This window comes from Trachymyrmex cornetzi, unplaced genomic scaffold (genome assembly GCF_001594075.2).
Source record: "Trachymyrmex cornetzi isolate Tcor2-1 unplaced genomic scaffold, Tcor1.1 scaffold11, whole genome shotgun sequence".
Classification (NCBI taxonomy): Eukaryota; Metazoa; Arthropoda; class Insecta; order Hymenoptera; family Formicidae; genus Trachymyrmex; species Trachymyrmex cornetzi.
Genome location: NW_017295653.1, coordinates 245264 through 265296, shown reverse-complemented (window position 1 = coordinate 265296; position 20033 = coordinate 245264). Strand labels below are relative to the sequence as shown.

At 33.3% G+C, this 20033-nt stretch overlaps 4 protein-coding genes across 6 annotated transcripts; 2 read left to right on the top strand and 2 right to left on the bottom strand.

Moving 5' to 3' along the window:
• Positions 1 to 2530: 2530 nt before the first annotated feature.
• On the bottom strand, positions 2531 to 6013 carry ktub (Tub domain-containing protein ktub). Its single transcript, XM_018510002.1, has 8 exons — positions 5843 to 6013; positions 5016 to 5151; positions 4699 to 4797; positions 4311 to 4486; positions 4038 to 4205; positions 3631 to 3976; positions 3196 to 3348; positions 2531 to 3082 (listed from the first exon to the last, which is right to left on the bottom strand). The coding sequence occupies exons 1-8, from the start codon at positions 5882 to 5884 to the stop codon at positions 2949 to 2951; spliced, it is 1254 nt and encodes a 417-aa protein (XP_018365504.1). The 5' UTR covers positions 5885 to 6013; the 3' UTR covers positions 2531 to 2948.
• Positions 6014 to 7317: 1304 nt separating this feature from the next.
• LOC108762845 (nudC domain-containing protein 1) lies at positions 7318 to 9591 on the top strand. The gene is made up of 4 exons (XM_018510050.1): positions 7318 to 7523; positions 7624 to 8605; positions 8776 to 9146; positions 9348 to 9591. The coding sequence occupies exons 1-4, from the start codon at positions 7409 to 7411 to the stop codon at positions 9545 to 9547; spliced, it is 1668 nt and encodes a 555-aa protein (XP_018365552.1). The 5' UTR covers positions 7318 to 7408; the 3' UTR covers positions 9548 to 9591.
• A 1393-nt stretch (positions 9592 to 10984) lies between these two features.
• Positions 10985 to 14059, top strand: Rpb5 (DNA-directed RNA polymerases I, II, and III subunit Rpb5). 2 transcript variants are annotated; one of them, XM_018510038.1, is made up of 3 exons: positions 10985 to 11064; positions 11139 to 11471; positions 12349 to 14059. In XM_018510038.1, the coding sequence occupies exons 2-3, from the start codon at positions 11170 to 11172 to the stop codon at positions 12677 to 12679; spliced, it is 633 nt and encodes a 210-aa protein (XP_018365540.1). In that variant the 5' UTR covers positions 10985 to 11064; positions 11139 to 11169; the 3' UTR covers positions 12680 to 14059. The 2 variants fall into 2 exon arrangements, with proteins under 2 accessions (XP_018365540.1, XP_018365531.1); XM_018510029.1 differs by having other exon boundaries at positions 10987 to 11064; positions 11133 to 11471.
• Positions 14060 to 14154: 95 nt separating this feature from the next.
• On the bottom strand, positions 14155 to 19810 carry drk (growth factor receptor-bound protein 2 drk). 2 transcript variants are annotated; one of them, XM_018510019.1, is made up of 6 exons: positions 19720 to 19810; positions 16199 to 16296; positions 15951 to 16070; positions 15561 to 15726; positions 15242 to 15415; positions 14155 to 14871 (listed from the first exon to the last, which is right to left on the bottom strand). In XM_018510019.1, exons 1-5 carry the CDS (start codon positions 19741 to 19743, stop codon positions 15242 to 15244), a joined length of 582 nt encoding a protein of 193 aa, XP_018365521.1. In that variant the 5' UTR covers positions 19744 to 19810; the 3' UTR covers positions 14155 to 14871. The 2 variants fall into 2 exon arrangements, with proteins under 2 accessions (XP_018365521.1, XP_018365514.1); XM_018510012.1 differs by lacking the exon at positions 19720 to 19810 and adding an exon at positions 18001 to 19019.
• Positions 19811 to 20033: the final 223 nt, after the last annotated feature.

Here is a 20033-nt window from a genome sequence, read left to right as displayed (position 1 = left end):
AATTACAGCATATCATAGCGCGAAACATTAAACATGTTATTTATATATTAATATAAATATTTGTTTAGTAAAAGAGATATTATAAGATTTTTTTCGAATGAGTTATATTCCTTCTGTAATTAAATTGCAGAAAAATATTTAATTCTACATTATTAATATTTATTCTCTATAGGAGAATTATGCAAATAAAATTCTGTCGAATGAGTTATACATTTCTATTATATTATATAATTGCAGAAATATTTAATTAAATTCTACGTTATTTTGATATTTATTTTCTGTAACAGAATAGCAAATTAATTTTAATCACGAGCCAGGAGTGAATTAATGTATGCCTATTGTAAATAATAAAACGAATAAGTGTGATCGTCGTATCATGATCTTTATTTATATTGATAAGTGCTAGACCTTAAGTGCCTTTATTGTATTATTCGAGATACAAACAGCGGTTTTTTTATACATGAAAATACAAAAACTAAGAAAATGCGCTCATTAATCTATCAATTTTTACTGCCCAAATAATGCTGAAAATATTTAATGTTATTACCTTTTTTTTTATAAATCTTGTAATAATATATGATATAATATACATGTTATTATGTATCTTCATTCGTTTCTATTCTATTAGAACCAAACGCAATACACTCCTTTTTGTAAAACTGTAATTTTAATCTTTTGTATATATTTTGCATTTAAAAACATTTTTCAGCATTTAATAAACAATATTTAACCCTCAATTACAGCAACGTACCTAAAGCGAACATTTTTGGACGATTGTACAATTTATACAATTGGTACTGAGGTTCTAAATTGTAGGTAAAAAAATTTTAAAAACTCTATCGCCGTGGTTTACTTGCATTGTGTACTTCAAACAGTCTTTGATTTTGTAAACACGTAATTTTCATAGCTATAGTTGGAGTTAAATATAGGATCAAAATTATTACTTTCTTTTTAATTTCGTATGATAAACTATGATAATGCACCGCTTTAGTAAAAATACACACTTTAGTATGGTTTTCTGATGCTTTTTTTTATAAAAGAAGAATGAATAACTTATTACGCTACACACAATGTACCAAAATTGTCATCGGTACTATAAAAGACTAGATTACTCCTCGATTACTCCGATAAATAAACATATCTATATATATATAATCAAATGTGCAAAATGCTTTTTGCTGTCCAACAAATATTTCCGATTAGTTACGTAGGAAAAATGTAAATAAGAACATTTCTGTAATAGTGATGCAAACATACAAAATACAGACAATACACATTTAATAGTGATAATAAATGTGCATTTCGTTACACATGAATTAGTATATAGGATGAAAACTGTGTATACTTAAAATATTATTGTGAGAAATTGGAATGTGAAAATATTTCATGATGTAAATGACAAAAGAATACAATAATGACGGATATAAACACGACAATTATAGCAACATAATACAGGTACCTATTTTTAAAATATTGCAATAAATATGTTCTATTAATCGCTAAACGTTATTACATTAAGAACTATCCTAATAATTAGTACTCGGATGATCAGGCAATAGCTATGTATCAGATACTATCTAATCATCTGATGCTTGCCAAATATTTAAATAATCGATTTGTTTACAAAAACTGGGAAACTTTCAGCAAAATGCTTTGGTCGTTTTCTTACACGTCTCTGCTTAACTTAAATAATACACACAAAATATAAATATGTGAACATAAATATGTGAGCACATATACATTAAATTAAACTCACATCTTGAATGGTTTTTTAAAGATGTGTTTGTAATTTAGTAATGCATGATTATTACTGATGTATAATGTAAAGTTATGTGAAATAATTAAAATATTAAAATAATTGTAGATTAATATTCAATGATTTTCGATATTAATGCAAAAGATCCATTCATTCTCATATTCCGAATGAATTTGTTACCGGAAAAAGTTTGATAGAAGATGTGCTCGATATTTCTGATTAATAGTATGTGCTGCATATATTCAATTTTTTAGTAATAGTGAAAATTGCACATCTCCATATAATGATAAAATAAATGATTGTATGATTTACATGGTCACTTATATTCTACTATAATATCCTACTATGACGGAATCTGTTAATACAGATTATTATTAAATATCATATAAATTAAGAAATATATATATATAATCTTTCGTGAAATATATGTGAAATATGTGTAAAACGAGCTGCGAGTCTTTTTGATGTTCGTTTTTGATAATTAATGTGCACATAAATTAACAAAATATTTGAATGTACATTTTAGATTCTTTCTTTAGTGATCTTTTTAATAATGAGATCATTTCCTTCAATGAAAATAATAAAGGGCAAATGTAAATATTATTTTTTTATAACAGTGTAAATATTATACCAAGGCACTGTAAAATTAGATCGTACTTATGGCTTATTATTTATGAACGCTCTGCGTTATATATGAATTATTCATAAAAATATATCAAATATTTAACATGTGCAAATGTATACTGCATTAGTTTTTCTGAATTACTGGCCAAGGAATTCACATCATTTCATTTTTATAAACAGCAATAATTATTCTATTTCGTCAATCAACTGTAAATAATGAAAATAGTCAAAATACAACGTGCCGTATTTTAACGCTATCGAGATTTTTTATCGCAGACTCAACATCTTTATATCATGAATAATATTGAAGTCGTCGTTCCGCATTATACACATTTAGTATAGAAATAGACTCGTTACGAAGTATGAAAAGTGAACACACATTTAGAGCGATTCTTTTTTCACGTTTTATCTTATAAAACGCATTATTCGTTACGCCATATTCAACACCATTTTCAGATATTTGGTAATCTACTGATTGTCCATTAAAAAGTTAACGATTTAGATACAGTAACTCGTGGACAAGTATATACTTAACTGACAATTCGATCGATGGCATTCGGCCGCATTGTTATTCACACGCCAATTTACTATCGAAACTACTCAGAGCGATGGCGAAGGCCTGCACTGTACAAAGGGGAAATCGGTAATCCATCGTAAAAACGTCCTCTGCGACACGTCCAAACTGCATTACGACGTAGTCCACTAAAAAGAATTAATTAAAATAAATTCTTTAAAATAAATTGCAGAAAAATGACATAGACATTACATCACATACATTGTATGTAAGGTAAAAAAAACATTCAGCTTCGTCTTACCATCGCTATCATGGACTACTTGGAAATTCTTTACAGATGCTTGAGTTACTCGCCCATGAAAGTTAAGCACATAGGACTGTGTGTCGTCGTTCCATACAGGAGTTTTGTTATGTAGCTCTATCAGATTATCCATTTGTTTTAATTTCCATCGTTCTAGAAGCATAAATATATAATTTGTTATAAATATATTACTTAGAGTTCTAATGTAAGTAATTTAGTTTTATCTGTTGCAGTTACAGTTTCAACTGCGCTATATAATTATGTAATTTTTATTAGTAATTTTGAGTAATTAAACAATCATATAATTTTAAACTCTAATATGTATGAAATATATATTACTTCTTTTCACAAAACATTTTTGGCACGTAATTATAAAATATATATTTTAGCGTTTTATTAACTTATATAATATGTTAATATTACAATTATTATTACCAAGCAAAGTTTCTGATTCAACTCGCGGGCATATCTCCACTCGTTTTTGATCGGGCGTCATACCCGGTATAATTACTGTCATTTTACGAGGGCCTTTAAAACCTAAAACGTTTGTATCATACACCACCGCGGCTAATTCCTGTCGTGGATTGAAACGTTCGTCGCGTTTATCGTCCTTCATCAACGAATATCCATTGTCGTAAATTGTGAATTGTGTCCCCAGAAGATTGGATCGGAGTTTACCGACGTAAGATTCTCCTCCTCTCGAGAGATCTGTGGGATCGGTCGAAATCAAGTAATTGCTCGTTGCGCTTTTTTTCCTTTTTCGGCCAGCCAGTAGGAAAATCTGTAAATGCAATCGACATACTTGTAGAAGACGAACTGAAAATAAACGAATGGAAACATACCTTTTTCCCGTAATCACGCTCTAGATGCAAGAAATAAGTGGGATAAAGTCCACGGTCCATGCCTTTTCGATCGCGTGTTATTCTACACTTGTAATGCATTTTTTTATTTGCGGGTTGTAATACAAACTGTTCAATATTGCCTTCTACGTTCCCTTCCAATTCTGGACTCTATGAAATAACATCAAAGCAGTAATCATTGTTTAATATTCGTAAATCACAAATAAAATATTTATATAAAAAAACATATATAATTAGAATATATATGATACTTACGGAAGAATTGTTATCTCTACTAATAAGAGTATTAGCTCCTTCCGATGGAGCCACTCGAAGTGGTGAGGAACATGGCAGAGATTCTGAAGGCGAATGTAAATCTATAGGTGACGATTCCTCATCGGCACAATCAGTGCTTTGGGAACCTTCGTATAAACTTCTATCGTTGACCACTGCTACAAAAAATATTAATACTTAAATATTAGTGTAATTAATTTTAAACAAATAAAATTATATATATAATTATAATTGAACCAAGAAAATAATATCCTGAATTATTTTTGTATTAGTGATGTGATGTTCATAAAATGCTGGAAAACATCTACTATTTTTCTAATAGTACATACATATATAGATATATATATTTTACTTTTAAAAACAAATTTACCATTAATTGTCCCTTCACTGTTTTTTCTTACATCTTCTGTATAAGATCCCATTTCGGTATTTGCTTGAAACATAGCATATTGTAATGGACCATCATATGCTGCAAATATATTGAAATACCTTTATTAAGCTCTCTTGTGATATTATGAACAAAATATTGTATAAATTACATATACGATATTATATATTATAAATTATTTATTATATATTATAAATATTATACATCTAAATATGCAATATTATAAGTCTATAACATTATACTGGATTACAATTGTATTAGTTATGGACAATTATAGAATTATTTTATTTGAACACTACCATGAAGTTCCTTGTTTGGATTCATCCATTTATTTGAATGACTTGTAAGCTGTGCGCTAGATACATTGGATGCTTGTACCATTCCACTAGCGCCAGTTTGTCTCTTCTGCTTCATCTTCTGCGCGATCAGTTGCCTCTACATCAGTTAACAGACAACGTAAATAAACTATGACAAAGTGTTATTTATTAATTCAAAACTATAGATAAAAAATTATTAACTCAATTAAAAAAATATTTGTCCGAATAATAAATTAAAGTTAATAATTCATGATTTGCAATAAAATAATGCTAACTTTCAATTAAACTTTAAGTTTATAAAATATTTCTCATTTATCTTGGATAAGCATCAACCTATCATTCCATAAAGCCTAATTATTGTCATTTTTCATATAAAGGAGAATGAATATTGTGATCAACTCTGAAGGATTAAATGTTACATGATATTTCAGTACTAGTATAATCTCTACTAATACTGTGACCTTGCTCCCATAAATAGGAAAGAATTCGAACTAAAGTTGCCTATTATTAGCTGATAAATGTCATGTTACAAGCTTAAGCATTCATTAATTATTCATCCAAACAATGAGAGATATAGCTTGGATTTGTGTTTCTGGCTGCTTGCATGTTTAATACAATACATCATCAGAAGCCAATTTCTTTCGGATTTTTGATAAATTGATATCTTTTGAGAATATTGCAAGTGATGACTCTTCAAGTAAAATAAGTAGTTACACCGTACGAGAAGCACAAGGAGAAGTTACATGCTTCGAAATTTACGTATGGCAAATTTAAAAGTCTCGGTCCATCTACTACGCACAAAATCGCACCTGTTGTTCTAGCTTCTGCTGTCGCAAGTCGAGCGATGTCATTTTGCACGAAATTGGTTTATCAGGCGATGATCGACAAAGATGCGCAGCCACAAACCGCTGACACACCAGCTTTGTTTACGCCAACACACTCGTTCACCTACGGTACCTAGGCAACCGTTCGCCCCGAGCTCCTTCGTAGCTTTCAGGGCTTTTATGGCGGACTCGCAAAGTCGCAAAGCTGAAGAATGGCGTCCGATTAAAAACGGTCTCAGACGCACATCCCACAAAAGAATATAACCAATTGATCCTTTTGATTTTAGTTTTGGATATATTGGTTATATGGACAGTAATAAAAAGGTATTTTTTTTTTTATACATATTGCACATTTAAGAGAGTGAAAATTTCCCTTTGAAAAAATTAAAAATTTTAAATATATCTTTGAAACTATGAAAGATAAAAAGAAATGTTTTAAATAAAAATTGAACGATTTCAAGAATATTTCAAGAGTACTTTATAATAATCATTACAAAGAAATATATTTTAATGAAAAATTTTTTTATAAAAATAAATTTAAAAAATTTGTTTTAAATTACAATTATAAAATGCTCTTGAAATCATATTTAACTTTTATTTAAAATATTTTCTTCTATATCTCTTAAGCCTTGTGTCCACGATGCTAGAAATCGGTCCGAGATCTCGGATGAAGAAAGCATTGACCAATCACAATGGTCATGTGATCAAATTGTTCAAATGTGATTTGTTAATTTTTTCTCTGTCCAAGATCTCGGACCGATTTCTAGCATCGTGGACACAAGGCTTTATAGTTTTGACGATATTTTACTCTGAAAGAAAAAAAGTTAATTTTTTAAGGGATATTTTCACCCTTTTAACATGTAACTCAGCATGTATAAAAAAAAAAACATTTCTTATTTTTGTCGGCTGATGTAGAGTCCTAGATTTATCAGAGGCGCAACCGGCTTAAGTCAGTATGACAAAGGTGCTAAGGAGAGTACTAAATATGGCCGACATGCTATGAAACTGCCTTTAAACTATGTCAAACAAGATAAGACGTGTAAGATAATATGAAATAGAATGTATAGGATAAAATGAAATAGAAATATGTTACTAGTACTATAAATGGCTACCAAGTCAAGCAATTGGTCAGATTGCAACAGCGAATCAGAATGCACAACACCGGTTGCGCCTCTCTGATAAATCTAGGACAATTGCTGGATTCACACTGCATCCGATTTGTGTCGTACGATGCTCTGCAACCAATCAAAAAACAGGATTCCGATAATAAGAAGCAAAATCCATCGGAATCTTGTTTTCTGATTGGTTGCAGAGCGTCGTACGACGCAAATCGGATGCAGTGTGAATCCAGCATATTACCCGAATGCCCTCCTGTATCGTTTTATCCTTATTGTTCACCCAATGTTGCCCAATGTTAAATAAAGATAAGATGATACACAGTGGCACCCGGGTGATGTTTCCAAACGCAATCTCCGTCAGTAGCTTGTGCTGTTATCAGTTCAAGAATTTATGCATATTTTACTGATATTTATTTTATTAATATAAGCAGCAATGACAGAAATAATCGAGTTACATCCTAATAAGAGTTCGATAAATTCATCTTTTGAGAAATATCAATTTTTCAATGAGGTTATTTCTATAATTTCTGAAAACAAGCTAAGAAATTGTAAGTATAAATATAAAGATGCAATGAAATATTATACATACAATTATATATTAGCAAACAATCAAAGAGTGTAGGATCTTCTGACAAAAGTATGTTTCAGATGTATACAGATTAGAGCCAAATCATAATCAAGAATCCTGGCTGGAAGCAAGGCTCTTTGCTTTTCATAATCATTTATTTAACAATGTGTATGACATGTCATGCTGGTTCATTGATGAAACTTTAGCTGTTTGGCGTCTGGATGAGGATGGTTCCTTGGATCAAGTATATAAATTACATACACAAGATACAAGCTCATCAGAAATAACATATAATCCATCAATTGGATTTACTTCGAATAATATTGTGGCAATTTCTGATGGTGGTGGAAATCTACATATATTGATAGGATGTACAGAAGAAAATAGGAAGGTTTTTCCAGTAGCTCCTGAAAAACCAGGAATCATCATGAATGTTCAATATATAGAAAAAAGTTTCAAAATTATTTTAACTATATGTGCTATTGCTACAGATGATAATCAAAAGAAATATACACAGCTTATATTATTATCATATGGTTTGCATGTGGAAAATGAAATAATGAAAATATATAACATAGATAAACAGCTATTGAAAGTACAAGGCACAGTAGACTATGTTTATATAGAAGAAAATGGAAATTACTTGCATTCTATTTGTCAGGATAACATTGGTTTCGAGAATAAAAACTCACAACAAACTGAAACTGAAATAGAAAAACCAAGCGTCAGTTCGCAAATAAAGATTCCAAAGTACTATTGGTCGCAAGACGAAGAATCACTTACTGTTTGGGTTAAAGTACCAAAACAGCATAGTAATAAACGACCTAAAATAAGCATCAAGCCGTTAGAATTATCTGTTATAATAGATAACGAGATATTAATACAAGGGGAATGTCAATATAGATTGGAGGAGAATATGGCAACTTGGAGGCACAAAGAAGATACATTGCAAATTGATTTAAGCAAATATGAATATGGATTAATGTGGAGTGAATTAATTAAAGGTGACACTGGAGGTGAATGTCTACCCAATGAGACTCTTGCTGCAGAAATTCATGCTAGGTACTTTTTATTATACAATTGTTACACATATACATACAGCTTTAAGCTTAGAAGCTTTAATTTAACTACATTAACATTTTACTTAACATTTCATATAATATCTAATTATTTTAAAATTATTTTATTCCATTATATTTTCAACATTATATAATGTATCATTGTTTACACAGGCTAGCACATTTATGTACAGATCAACAAAATGACAGTGTTGGAGGGGATCAACCTTGTGTGGGGTTTAATGCTGAACAATTAGAAGAGTGTGATTTGGAAGGAAAAGATAAGTTTTTACAAAGGATTAATCTTCTTACACAGGCAACCACACATCTAGCTAGATTGGGAAGCAACAATCATGTGTTATTTACATACAAAAGAAAATATGGACAAACAGTGTGCCTAAGATACGATCATGATGCCTGCATCTGGGAAATGGACAATGGGAACGATAATACTCAATGGAATTTGCAACATGTCCATAGCTTTCCTGGATTTGGCTATGTCGAAGCAAGCAAAAGCAATAAAAAATTTTGTGTATCTCCAATTGGTAAGCCAGCAGAAAAAATTTTTAAATATATCTCTGTCTAATAATAAATAATATTATATTAATATTATTAATATTATTATATTAATAGAGTATATATTGTTGTTACAACTTTTCTTTATTTGCACATGTATTGTAGAGTATATTATATTTTTATATTAATTTTTTTTTTATTTAACAGTATCAATATAACTTATTTTATAGATGGTTCATACATAGCTATAGTGGAACATACACGACATGTGTTCCTATATGAGAGACCTGATGTTGGAGCAAAGTCCGCCAAACAAAGAATTATTGATCTTGATTGCCAAGCTTCTCCCATTATGGGTGTCGTTGCTACAAAGAAATACCTGATTGTACTTTCGAAGGATAAATTATATCGTTTACAAATCCGTATGTGATAATTGTGCTATTCGTATTTTTTACCGGCATAAATAAAACAATTACAAACACTTTTTAATCACGTATAATGATTGTATATGACAGAGTTGCTAGAAACTGGAAAATCTGAAAAAATCAGGATTAAACCATTTTTTATTTTTAAAAATATATTTATAATTTTTAAAATATATTTTTAATATTTGTAGCCAAAATAAATTTTAACGCTTATTTCGGTTCGTGGGGCAGAGTGATGCTTTTTCTCGACAAATGCGATTGGTCAATTTCAATGGACTAATCGTCGTTCAAAGTTGATGGCTGCGTTCAGCAGACTCAGGTCCAGTTGTTCCATCTTTTGGTAAATTTTACCTGTCGGATAAGTAGCAAGATTACCCAATTACATGCGTGGATTAGCATATTTACCTAACAGGTAAAATTTACCAAAAGGTGGTACAACCGGCCCTCAGGCTGCGGTCCACTTGCTTCTTCCAAATGCTCTGAACGTCACGCTCCAAACGCTACGCTCCGATTGGTCCATTACTATTTCGAATGCTACAATTGCTACGTGAACGCTCCAGCCAACCCACCTCCCGAGGTGAGGCAGTTGAAGCGAAGTGGGAGCAAAAACGATGACGTATTGATGACGTAATCAGAGTTGATAGGAGCGTTCTGAAGCATCAAATGGACCAGTCATATCAGTACTACAAATGCTCTGTTGTGCGTTTGAAGCGCTAAGTGGACCGCAGCCTAAAATGTTGATGACGACCTAACTCAACCGACGCAATGTCGCATCTCTGGTATCTAGGCCTCTAAAGCCTTGTGTCTACGATGCTAAAAATCGGTCCGAGACCTCGGATGAAGAAAGAATTGACCAATCACAATGGTCATGAGATCAAATTGTTCAAATGTGATTTGTCTTTCTCTGTTCGAGATCTCGGACCGATTTCTAGCATCATGGACATCGGGCTTAATCGAGATCAATCGAGATCCTTGCAATAATTACACGGCGTGCAACTGCGCTGCTCCCTTTTTAAAAAAGAACAGACCTTATGAGTGACCAATCACAGCCGAGAGCTGTCCAAAATGGCATTCTCTAATCTAGTGGCTCCCGCTAGCTCTCGAGAATATTGGTGCGCTTCAGCGGACTCAACAGTTGAGTGAGCGCTCACTGTTATTGGTGTATTCTTCTAAATCTAAAATTCTGATTGGATGAGCTAAAAGAATACACCAATAACAGTGAGCGCTCACTCAACTACTGAATGCGCCCGTTCACATCGTTTACATCTCTAGTCTCGAGAATTCGAAAATTTGTTAACCAGTTTTGCGTCTCTCCATTTTTTAAAAAGCGTTTCCTCCTTCGAATGTGCATTGTGTCTTGATTACATTATTTATTTCGTCCTATTCACCGGTTTGAGGTGCCCGGTGTATCATACTTCGATTTCACGGTTTATTTATGATTCTGGCCGGAATCGCCGCCATTTTTGCGGCGAGTGCCATCAATTTTGAAGAAAGTTTGGCGTCTCTCTCGTGATAAGTTTAGGTTTGTTATTTAAAAAATCAAGTAATATTTAACTCTCCGAGCTTTGTTGATTAATATAAAAAGTAAAGTTTTAGTTTGAAGGTATTCTGTACTTTTACGTGAAATATGGATGACGAAGATGAAACATATAAATTGTGGCGTATCAGAAAAACCGTAATGCAGCTGTGCCACGACAGAGGTTATCTTGTCACGCAGGACGAGTTGGATCAGACGTTGGAACTGTTTAAGGAACAATTTGGAGATAAGCCTAGCGAGAAAAGGCCGGCTAGGAGTGACCTTATTGTTCTTGTGGCGCATAATGATGATCCTACGGATCAGCTGTTCGTGTTCTTTCCGGACGAACCAAAAATTGGCATAAAAACCATTAAAACATATTGCCAGCGGATGCAAGAAGAAAAGATACACAGGTTATTTTTCATATTATAATATTCTATATCTTCCTCAGTCGTATTGCTCGTGGCTGAGCGTGGTGTCTTCTCTCATATACCTGTGGTGCGCACTCTGGTTGTACACAGTCATATGGGACCTACAGTTTAACATTGATTTCAAACAACAAAATTTTATTAGAGAAGTGCTCTTGGCAAGGGTACTCTCGGTGGTTTGCCATTGCCTTCCGAGAGGAGTTACAAGCGTTCGAAAAAATGTTTTGGTTGTGCCTGGGTTCGAGCTGTCTGCTATGCCATGCTCGCACTCAATATTTTATGTAATATATTTATATAATTAGTATATTTTATATAAAGAAATGTTGATTCTTACATAAAATTGATTAAGATTCACCTGATACTTCAGTCACACACAATTTTTATCTTTACATTCGACATTGATTAAAGCCTTATGTCGATGCTAGAAATTGCTCCAAGATTTCAAAAAAAAAAAATAATAAACAAATCATGTTTGAACAATTTAGCCACATAATTAATGCAATTGGTCCATTCTTTCTTCATCCAAGATCTCAGATTAATTTCTAGTATTGTGGACACAAGGCTTTAAAACCGAGACATACACGAAATTAAGATTACATTTGGGACTCGTCAACTACTAGTCAACTATTCTCAAATAGAGAGTCATCCATAACAATTCACTTATATTTCATTTTTATATAATTTAGCAATACATCTTCATAAGAAGAGTATTGTGATTCAATCTAAATAATTATTGCTGTTAATATTATATAAATTTGAGATTTTATTTCAACATTGTTAGATACCAAATAATATATTCATATTATTGCATTTTATCTTAATATTTCAAGAAATTACAAGGCTTTATTATTGATTATTACAGAGCAATAATTGTCGTCCAGCAAGGCATGACACCATCTGCTAAGCAATCGCTGGTAGATATGGCACCGAAATATATACTGGAACAGTTTCTAGAATCTGAATTACTGATAAACATTACCGAACACGAATTAGTACCCGAGCACATTGTCTTAACTCCGGACGAGAAAGAGGAACTATTGACAAGATATAAGCTAAAGGAAAATCAACTGATGCGAATACAAGCTGGCGATCCAGTAGCACGATATTTTGGTTTGAAACGTGGACAAGTTGTTAAAATAATCAGATCGTCAGAAACCGCAGGAAGATACATATCCTATAGGTTGGTTTGTTGAGGAGGGAAAGGAAAAAAGAGTAAAGAAGAACAAAGACTAAATCGCGAAAGTCTCAGACTAAAAAAAAAGAGATATTTATTAAAAGGTAAAAAAAATGCAGCTCGAAATTTGACATTTATTGTGGCAGCATTTTATAATGGTGCATCGTTTTGCATCTAGCATTATAATATCTGCAATTATACATTATTATGCTATGTATGAAATAATCTGTCGCATTGAGTGTTAAACATTGTACAGTTAGCAGCAATAAATAATTACAGTTCTCACACGTGGATACACGTCTCTAAAATGTGTTCTTACCTTTCCAATATTTTAATGCACTATTGGCAATTACATGCGTAAAATATTTCGTTTGCAAGGTTCATTAGCTCACACTTATAATCAATATTAGGATATAGTTTTAAGTTTTATTACAGAAACAACGATCGGTACAAAAAAGACTGCGACTTCCAACAGTCGCTCGCGATTATCTGGCTTGGGTAGACATTGTTTCAAGTTATTATTATTATTATTATTATACATTGCTTGGTCCAAAAGTATCGTTCTATATACGGTACATTCTGACGTAAAAGTATATCAGTAGCAGAATTTCCTTTCTTTCAGTGTATAGTGATTTAATTACTTCATCAATTAATAAGTGACAGTCGAGTGATTCATCCATTAATAACACATACACATTTTTTCAAGTCTAATTGCATTTATTCGTAGAATACTTTTTTTAATGACTTCTCTTATTATGATATACTGTTTTCTCCTCTTATCCGTTTTCTTGCTTATTAATAAGATTCAATTTGCACGTGAATTGAATCAGAAGCGTAATTAGCAGTCTATTAACGCAATTAAATAATCGTATACTTCTTGATCGAAGAAATATAATATTGCAATCTGAAACATGCTTAAACTCTGATAACTTAAAGGATAACTTTTGAAAAAGCCTTCCCCGAATTCAAATTCTACTACGTAATTCCTATTAAATCTTATTCAAATCTAATATTTAATCTTAGCGTTTTGATCCTACTTATAGATGGGAGTCGAACATCGTTTATTAAAGCCGGCGGAATGACATCGATTGTGAGATGCAAATTTCCGCTTTCAGAATTTATCGCGGTCGACTGATAAAGCTAAAAGCGTACGAGCAGGAAGTTTCCCAGATGGCATATTCGCTAGCGTATAATGAACAGGCAGATCAACCAATCATTCGTTCTATACTTGTTACAATAAATGAAATCACATGCTATATAAGCGGCAGCAGTCGGCTAGCATAAAGACAGCTTGCTACTGGTATAGCACGTTACTTCGTGATCCAAAGGAATAATCATTATCGTTGGGCACAAGTAAACAAAGCACACGCGACCATAATTAATATAATATATTGTTATCAATAAAATGTAACATAACATTAATAGTCATAATAATAATAACCATAAAAGATAATAATAATAATAATTACAGAATAATGCTACGAAGTTCTGTGCTTTACGCAATAAGTAAAGAAAAAGTATAGAGTCCTCAAAAAGGTTTACAAAAAAAGGAAAACAAAAATATACATATTCAGTTATCCTCGAACGCGATTCCCATTGCAGGCGGAGAGAGACCGCGCGAGAGACCCTTAGATCCTTGGGGATATCCATTGATACTTAGAGATAACTCTTAGACAAAGGATCATTGTAAACTGTTAGAATTCTATAAATGCTTGAATCCTTAGATCCTTAGGCATCTTTTAGGCATTTTTTCATCCCTAGACGTTCGTAAAAGCATGAATTCTTCAATCCCCGGATAATATCAGAGATCTTCGGATCCTCGGATATCGTCAAACATCTTTAAATACTCAGATCGTCCTTAAATTCTAGATGTTGTTATATCCTCATGTTTAGATGTTTCGATGTGATATCGATGTGATATCGATGATTTTCTCTTTCTCTTTCTTTTTCATCGATTAAATAAACGCGACGTTTATTCTTCGGTATTCAAGGATTTTGGTGTTAGGATAAATTCGATTCATTTTTAGTCGTGTTTACTTAGAAGACTTTTCGGCGTGACCACCAGTATACTTTAGTGGCCCATTCGATAGGTGAGGTTTGTAAAATATTGTTTATCAAATCCGCGGCAACTCGGATCCTGTAAGTGATAGAGGTGGGATAAGGCGGCCACTGTTCCCAATAACGGCCTCTGTGCGTTCGGCCATATGAGGCCTGAAAAATTATACACAAGTTAATATAATATATATTAATCATAATGTATATTAATCATGTATATTAATATAATAATGATAATGTATATTAATCATTCTAAATAAAAGGTGTATAATGATAAAAAAATATCAATAATGGAGAAAGAGGAAATACAAAAAATTAAAGACATATTTTTTATTATACAATAATGATGTCATATATTTTTTTAATATCCTCAATCTTTCTTCTTCATATCTCATTTATAATGGCGTACATATTTTTTATATAATTGTAAGAAACTTATTAACCAATAAGATGAAATTTGTATTAAAATATATAAAGAAAAAAATAGATATATTTAAATAAAGATAAATTGCAAGAATTTTCTTACCTAGGAGTGGTATGGCGTGACATAGGTGGACGGAAAAAGTCCCCGCCTATTTCCGATTTCTCCATGCCACCAATGCTGATCTGTACGATCTGTGACAGTAATTACATCTCCTCGTCGGAACTCTAATTCGCCAGGCTCTTGCGGTGCAAAATCGTAAAGTGCTTGTACCAAACACTGAAAGTCATGATAAATTAGTTTTAGATTATGTATTAAAAAACACATATATATAAATAGATATCAATAAAAAAGAACAATTTTATCACAAAACGTTCAAATCTGCTGTTATTATAAAGACAATAATTATAATGTCAATTTTTACCTCCTCAGGGACCATATCACGCAGCTTAACATCCTGTGAGCGAGAAACAGACGCTGTACGATGATATTCCACCAGTTCATTAAGGCTGTTAAATTTGACAACCCATAAAAAGAACTTGCCTTGTGCGTCTCTTAATACTTTGAAATGCTGCACACCGTCGGAGCATCTGTATATATAAATTATAGTTATTTCATTTTATATCTCGTTAATAATTAATAATAGTATTAAAAAACAATTATTTTTAGTTTGTAAAGATCCTTAATGGGGAATGGATTTTCTATATATATAACTGCAATTTCTATTAAAATCTATGCTGAATATTTCTCATTTGTCACAAAAATGTCAATAACTATAATTAGATACGTATTATTTATCTAATATAATACTCACTTTACGGATAAGGAAAAATCACCAGGAGAGCTTTCACTGATTCTGATCAGAAAGGCACCTTCATGTTTGTTCATCAATAATCTTTCAGCGTCTGCTCTGGTTATCCTGCCATAATACCAACTGCAGCAGATAAGACACAGAAAATAATTAGTATACAAGATTATACGTGAATATATTTCTATAGTTATAGAATCTTTAGAATAGTTTCTGTCTCTAATACATAAACATATCATACAATAATAACATACTCATGGCTCTTCATCTCGATGTAATTACTCGGTATAAGTCCTTCTCTAGAATCCAATTCAGCTCTATACCAATTCATATCATCTTCCATATTTAGAATCTGCAAAAAAAATGTTACATGTAAGATAATTTTTAATTTAGATTTATAAAAATATATATAACATTTCAATATTAACTGCACATTTAATATTTTTATATTAACATTTTGGAATTTTAAACAAAGAAAGTAGAAACAGCATAATTTTATTTAAATTGAAAGGGGAAAAAGTTAACATCTCTTATACAATTAATAATGGAATTTTATAATTATATATCACATTTTATAATTTAAAAAATTGAATATTTTATTAATAATTGGGGGGCTATAAATTCTTTTAAAAAATAAAAATCACAATTTGATAAATAATTTCAATTTTCAAGGACCTGGATATAGTGAGTACAAAAAATTTTTGTATAAAGAAATTTGTTTATAAAAAAGCCTTGTTTGTAGAAAATAAACATTAATTAACAATTTTACACAATGAATACATTCTGTTCTAACATAAACAAACGAGCTTCGCATGTATTCCTGATTTTAAAAGCTCAATTTCTATACGAATATTTTTTAAGCATCCAAACAATACAATTTTCAATTTTTGCTTATTTTTGAGATAATATATTTTCTGTTATACATCTTTTTGGTATAAATAATTATGAAAAATGTACACTCAATTTTATTCTTTATAAATAAATTGTTAATTCAGCAAGAAATTACCGTTAATTGAACGTTGAATTTGTGTCGAAATCATCGTACCGATATCGCTTCGACAATTCAATGAGTCATTTCTCGCTGGATGTTTACTTTTTAAAAATAAGGTTTCTGTTTTTAAATTATTTTCTCTGTAGAAATATTTTTTCCACTCATTGTATATCTAAACTTCCAAGATATTACAATTTATGTCATTTAAGAATCTTACTGTCAAAATTTAATTGAATCTAATGTTATTGTTACATTAAAAAATAATATCAACAATGCATAATAAATTATTTGTAATTTTAGATTGAAATTTGTAAAAAAAATGTTTTCATCGTTTCTTATAATTAGTAATAATAAAACCTTTTAAACATTTTTATAGGGAATTATTATTAAATTATCAGTTATTAAAAAATTATTATGAAATAATTTTTTCTCAAAATCAAAATACAATGATCGCATTCACACTTAATAGAAAGCAAAATTAAAAATAGCCTTCAACAAATATTTTAAAAAATATGAAATTTACAATGAATCTGATACATATAATCTTCTCTCACTTTCTTTCCTTTTTTCATTTTTTAATCTTTGCAGCACAAATATATATATGCTCAATATAAGCATTTTTATACAGAGGAATGTGTCGAGACACAGCTAAAAAGAACATATTCACCAACAGCGTTACTTTAATCCTTACGGCAATCATTGTCGTTATTGCTCCAAACAATAACAATCGTTATTGCCTCGAGCAATCTTCATAGAATGTTTGTGTCACATATACGACAGCTTTCTGAGCGCAGTGAATGCCGATCGACGGATTTATTCGTCATGTATATACAACACCTCTTGTATTTTTTAGGACATCGGTCGACGGACGAGCGGCACGACGGTGGAAGTTTCGGGATCGGCCGGAGGTCTCGTGACTCGTGACCGCGGCGCGACGCGACGAATACGGGACGGAACGAGGCGCGAGGCGACGCGAGGCAACGCGCCTCGTCAGGGCGTCGGATGACGAACCAGGTGACGGGGATAGGGGTCGGGCCAGGTAGCCATCTCCAAAGTTCTACCAACCTTCAGGACCTGGCTCCTGCGGAAGCTGAGCTCGTCCTCGGCGGGCGCCGTGAAGTCGTGCTTCGCTATCGCCTCCATATTCTGTCCTCCGAGACGACGGAGTCGACGGGAAACGACGTGCCGCTGCTGCTGGAGGGAGCGAGAGGGCGCTCGCTATACGATGCTCCGTTCCGTACCGTGGAGAGAAGAGGAACGGACTAACGGAGTGCCTACGTTCGCGAGGGAGTGCACTTGAGGAAGGAAGAGGAAGGGGGTCGCGGGGGGAGAGGGAAACGGAGGTAGATGAAGAAGAAAACAAGAGAAAGAGGAAAGGTGCTCACTTGCTCGTTGTGCGGGCGCGTACGCACGCGAGGCGACGCGTATTTATTTTATTTTACGAGCACTTGCTATATGGAGAAAAGGCGAGACTCGCCGGAGCGACTAGATATGAAGTTTAGCGAAAAGACGATTATCGAAAGTCGCTAAAAGGATCGAGGACCGTACACAAAGTACAGAGAGAAAGAGAGAGCTATACGTGGTACATACGAGAAATATATGTGAGATTTCCGCTAGATTAAACGCGTAGGAAAAAAAGGTGGATATAAAAGAGATAAAAAGGGTTGATATCGATGAAAGAGAGAGAGAGAGTGCTCGGCGACGCCGACGTCGCCGTCCTTTGTCCTAGCGCTGGTCGGGCGGTGGTCCGTCCAAGGCTAAGGATATTGTACTCGTACGTCTATGCACGTCCGTGTGCGTGAAATCCCCGGATACAGGTATAGGTGAGCTGCACTGACGCGCGCGTACGTACGCACGCACACAGCCGTTACGTTCCCCGATGGATTCCGTTCTCGTTTGATGCCTCCAGACTTAAAGCCTCGGCATCGTATTTACTTTTATGTACAACACCGCGATTCGTACTCCACGACGGATCGTACACCGCGAACTGTCAAAGGTGATCGCGTGTACTATCGCGACAGTCCATCGCCGAATGTAATCAGACGTTACACTTGTCCCGTTCGGGACGATTCGGCTCGGCTCGGCCGTCGCTCGGCCGACTTCGGCCCCGCTCGACCGTCGCTCGGCCGACCTCGGCCGCGCCCGGCCGTCTGCGCGGTACGCCACCGCGCACACGCGGGTGACGTCACGTGACGTTGGGGCCACCCTACGCCAGACTTCAGAGGGGTGGGACACGCGCAGGGTGGTGCGCGATTTACACGTGTTTCTAATGATGGCGATTTTTCAGCAGTTTTTTAACGCTTACGTCAGTTATCTCGTGTGACGTCAGACGCGGAATCTAAACGTCAGAGGGAGAGAGGGAGAGGGAGAGAGAGAAGAGGGAGGAAATTATTAGGAAACACGCGCGGTTTCTGGAACTTGCGTCACGGTAGATGAGACTACGTGATCTTGCAGCAGGAGATCATCGACGGCGGAGAAACTCTTGCAAAAAGAAGATAAAATGAACAAAGCCGGATTTTTCTAGGATAGATTTCTCTCGCTTTTCAGCCAACGCAGCAATCGCCGTCGCGTTTAAACTTTGCGTTTGCACGTACAACGTGATAAAAAAAGTTCGTTTTTATTTGTACACTACAATTAACTTTCCTTCTTGCATTTGCTTTCAGCAAATTTCAAACAAATAACGTATTTCACTTTAAATATAGAAAGTGTATAGTTCAATTATAAAAACGGACTTTTATTTTATGCAACATGAAAATTAAATATATAAATAGATTTCGAAATTACTTTAATTCGTGATTTCGAGTACATTTTGTAAGAATTCTTCAAGTTTGTTTTTTTTTTTTTTTTTTATGAAATCTATAACGCATGGTACATTTTCAATTTCGTTAAAATTTTAATCACGTTACATGTAAATTTCGAAAGTGTGTGATTTGGCGCCGGTATTTAGAACGGACTTCACTTGTTAATATGCGCATACACTTTTTATTGTATTTCGTATTCCACGCCAGTTTTTCAACCTTTATCCATCTAATCAAATATGTAATCTGATGCCGAGGGCAGCCGAAGTCGTACAAGATAAGTGCGATATTATCCGAGCT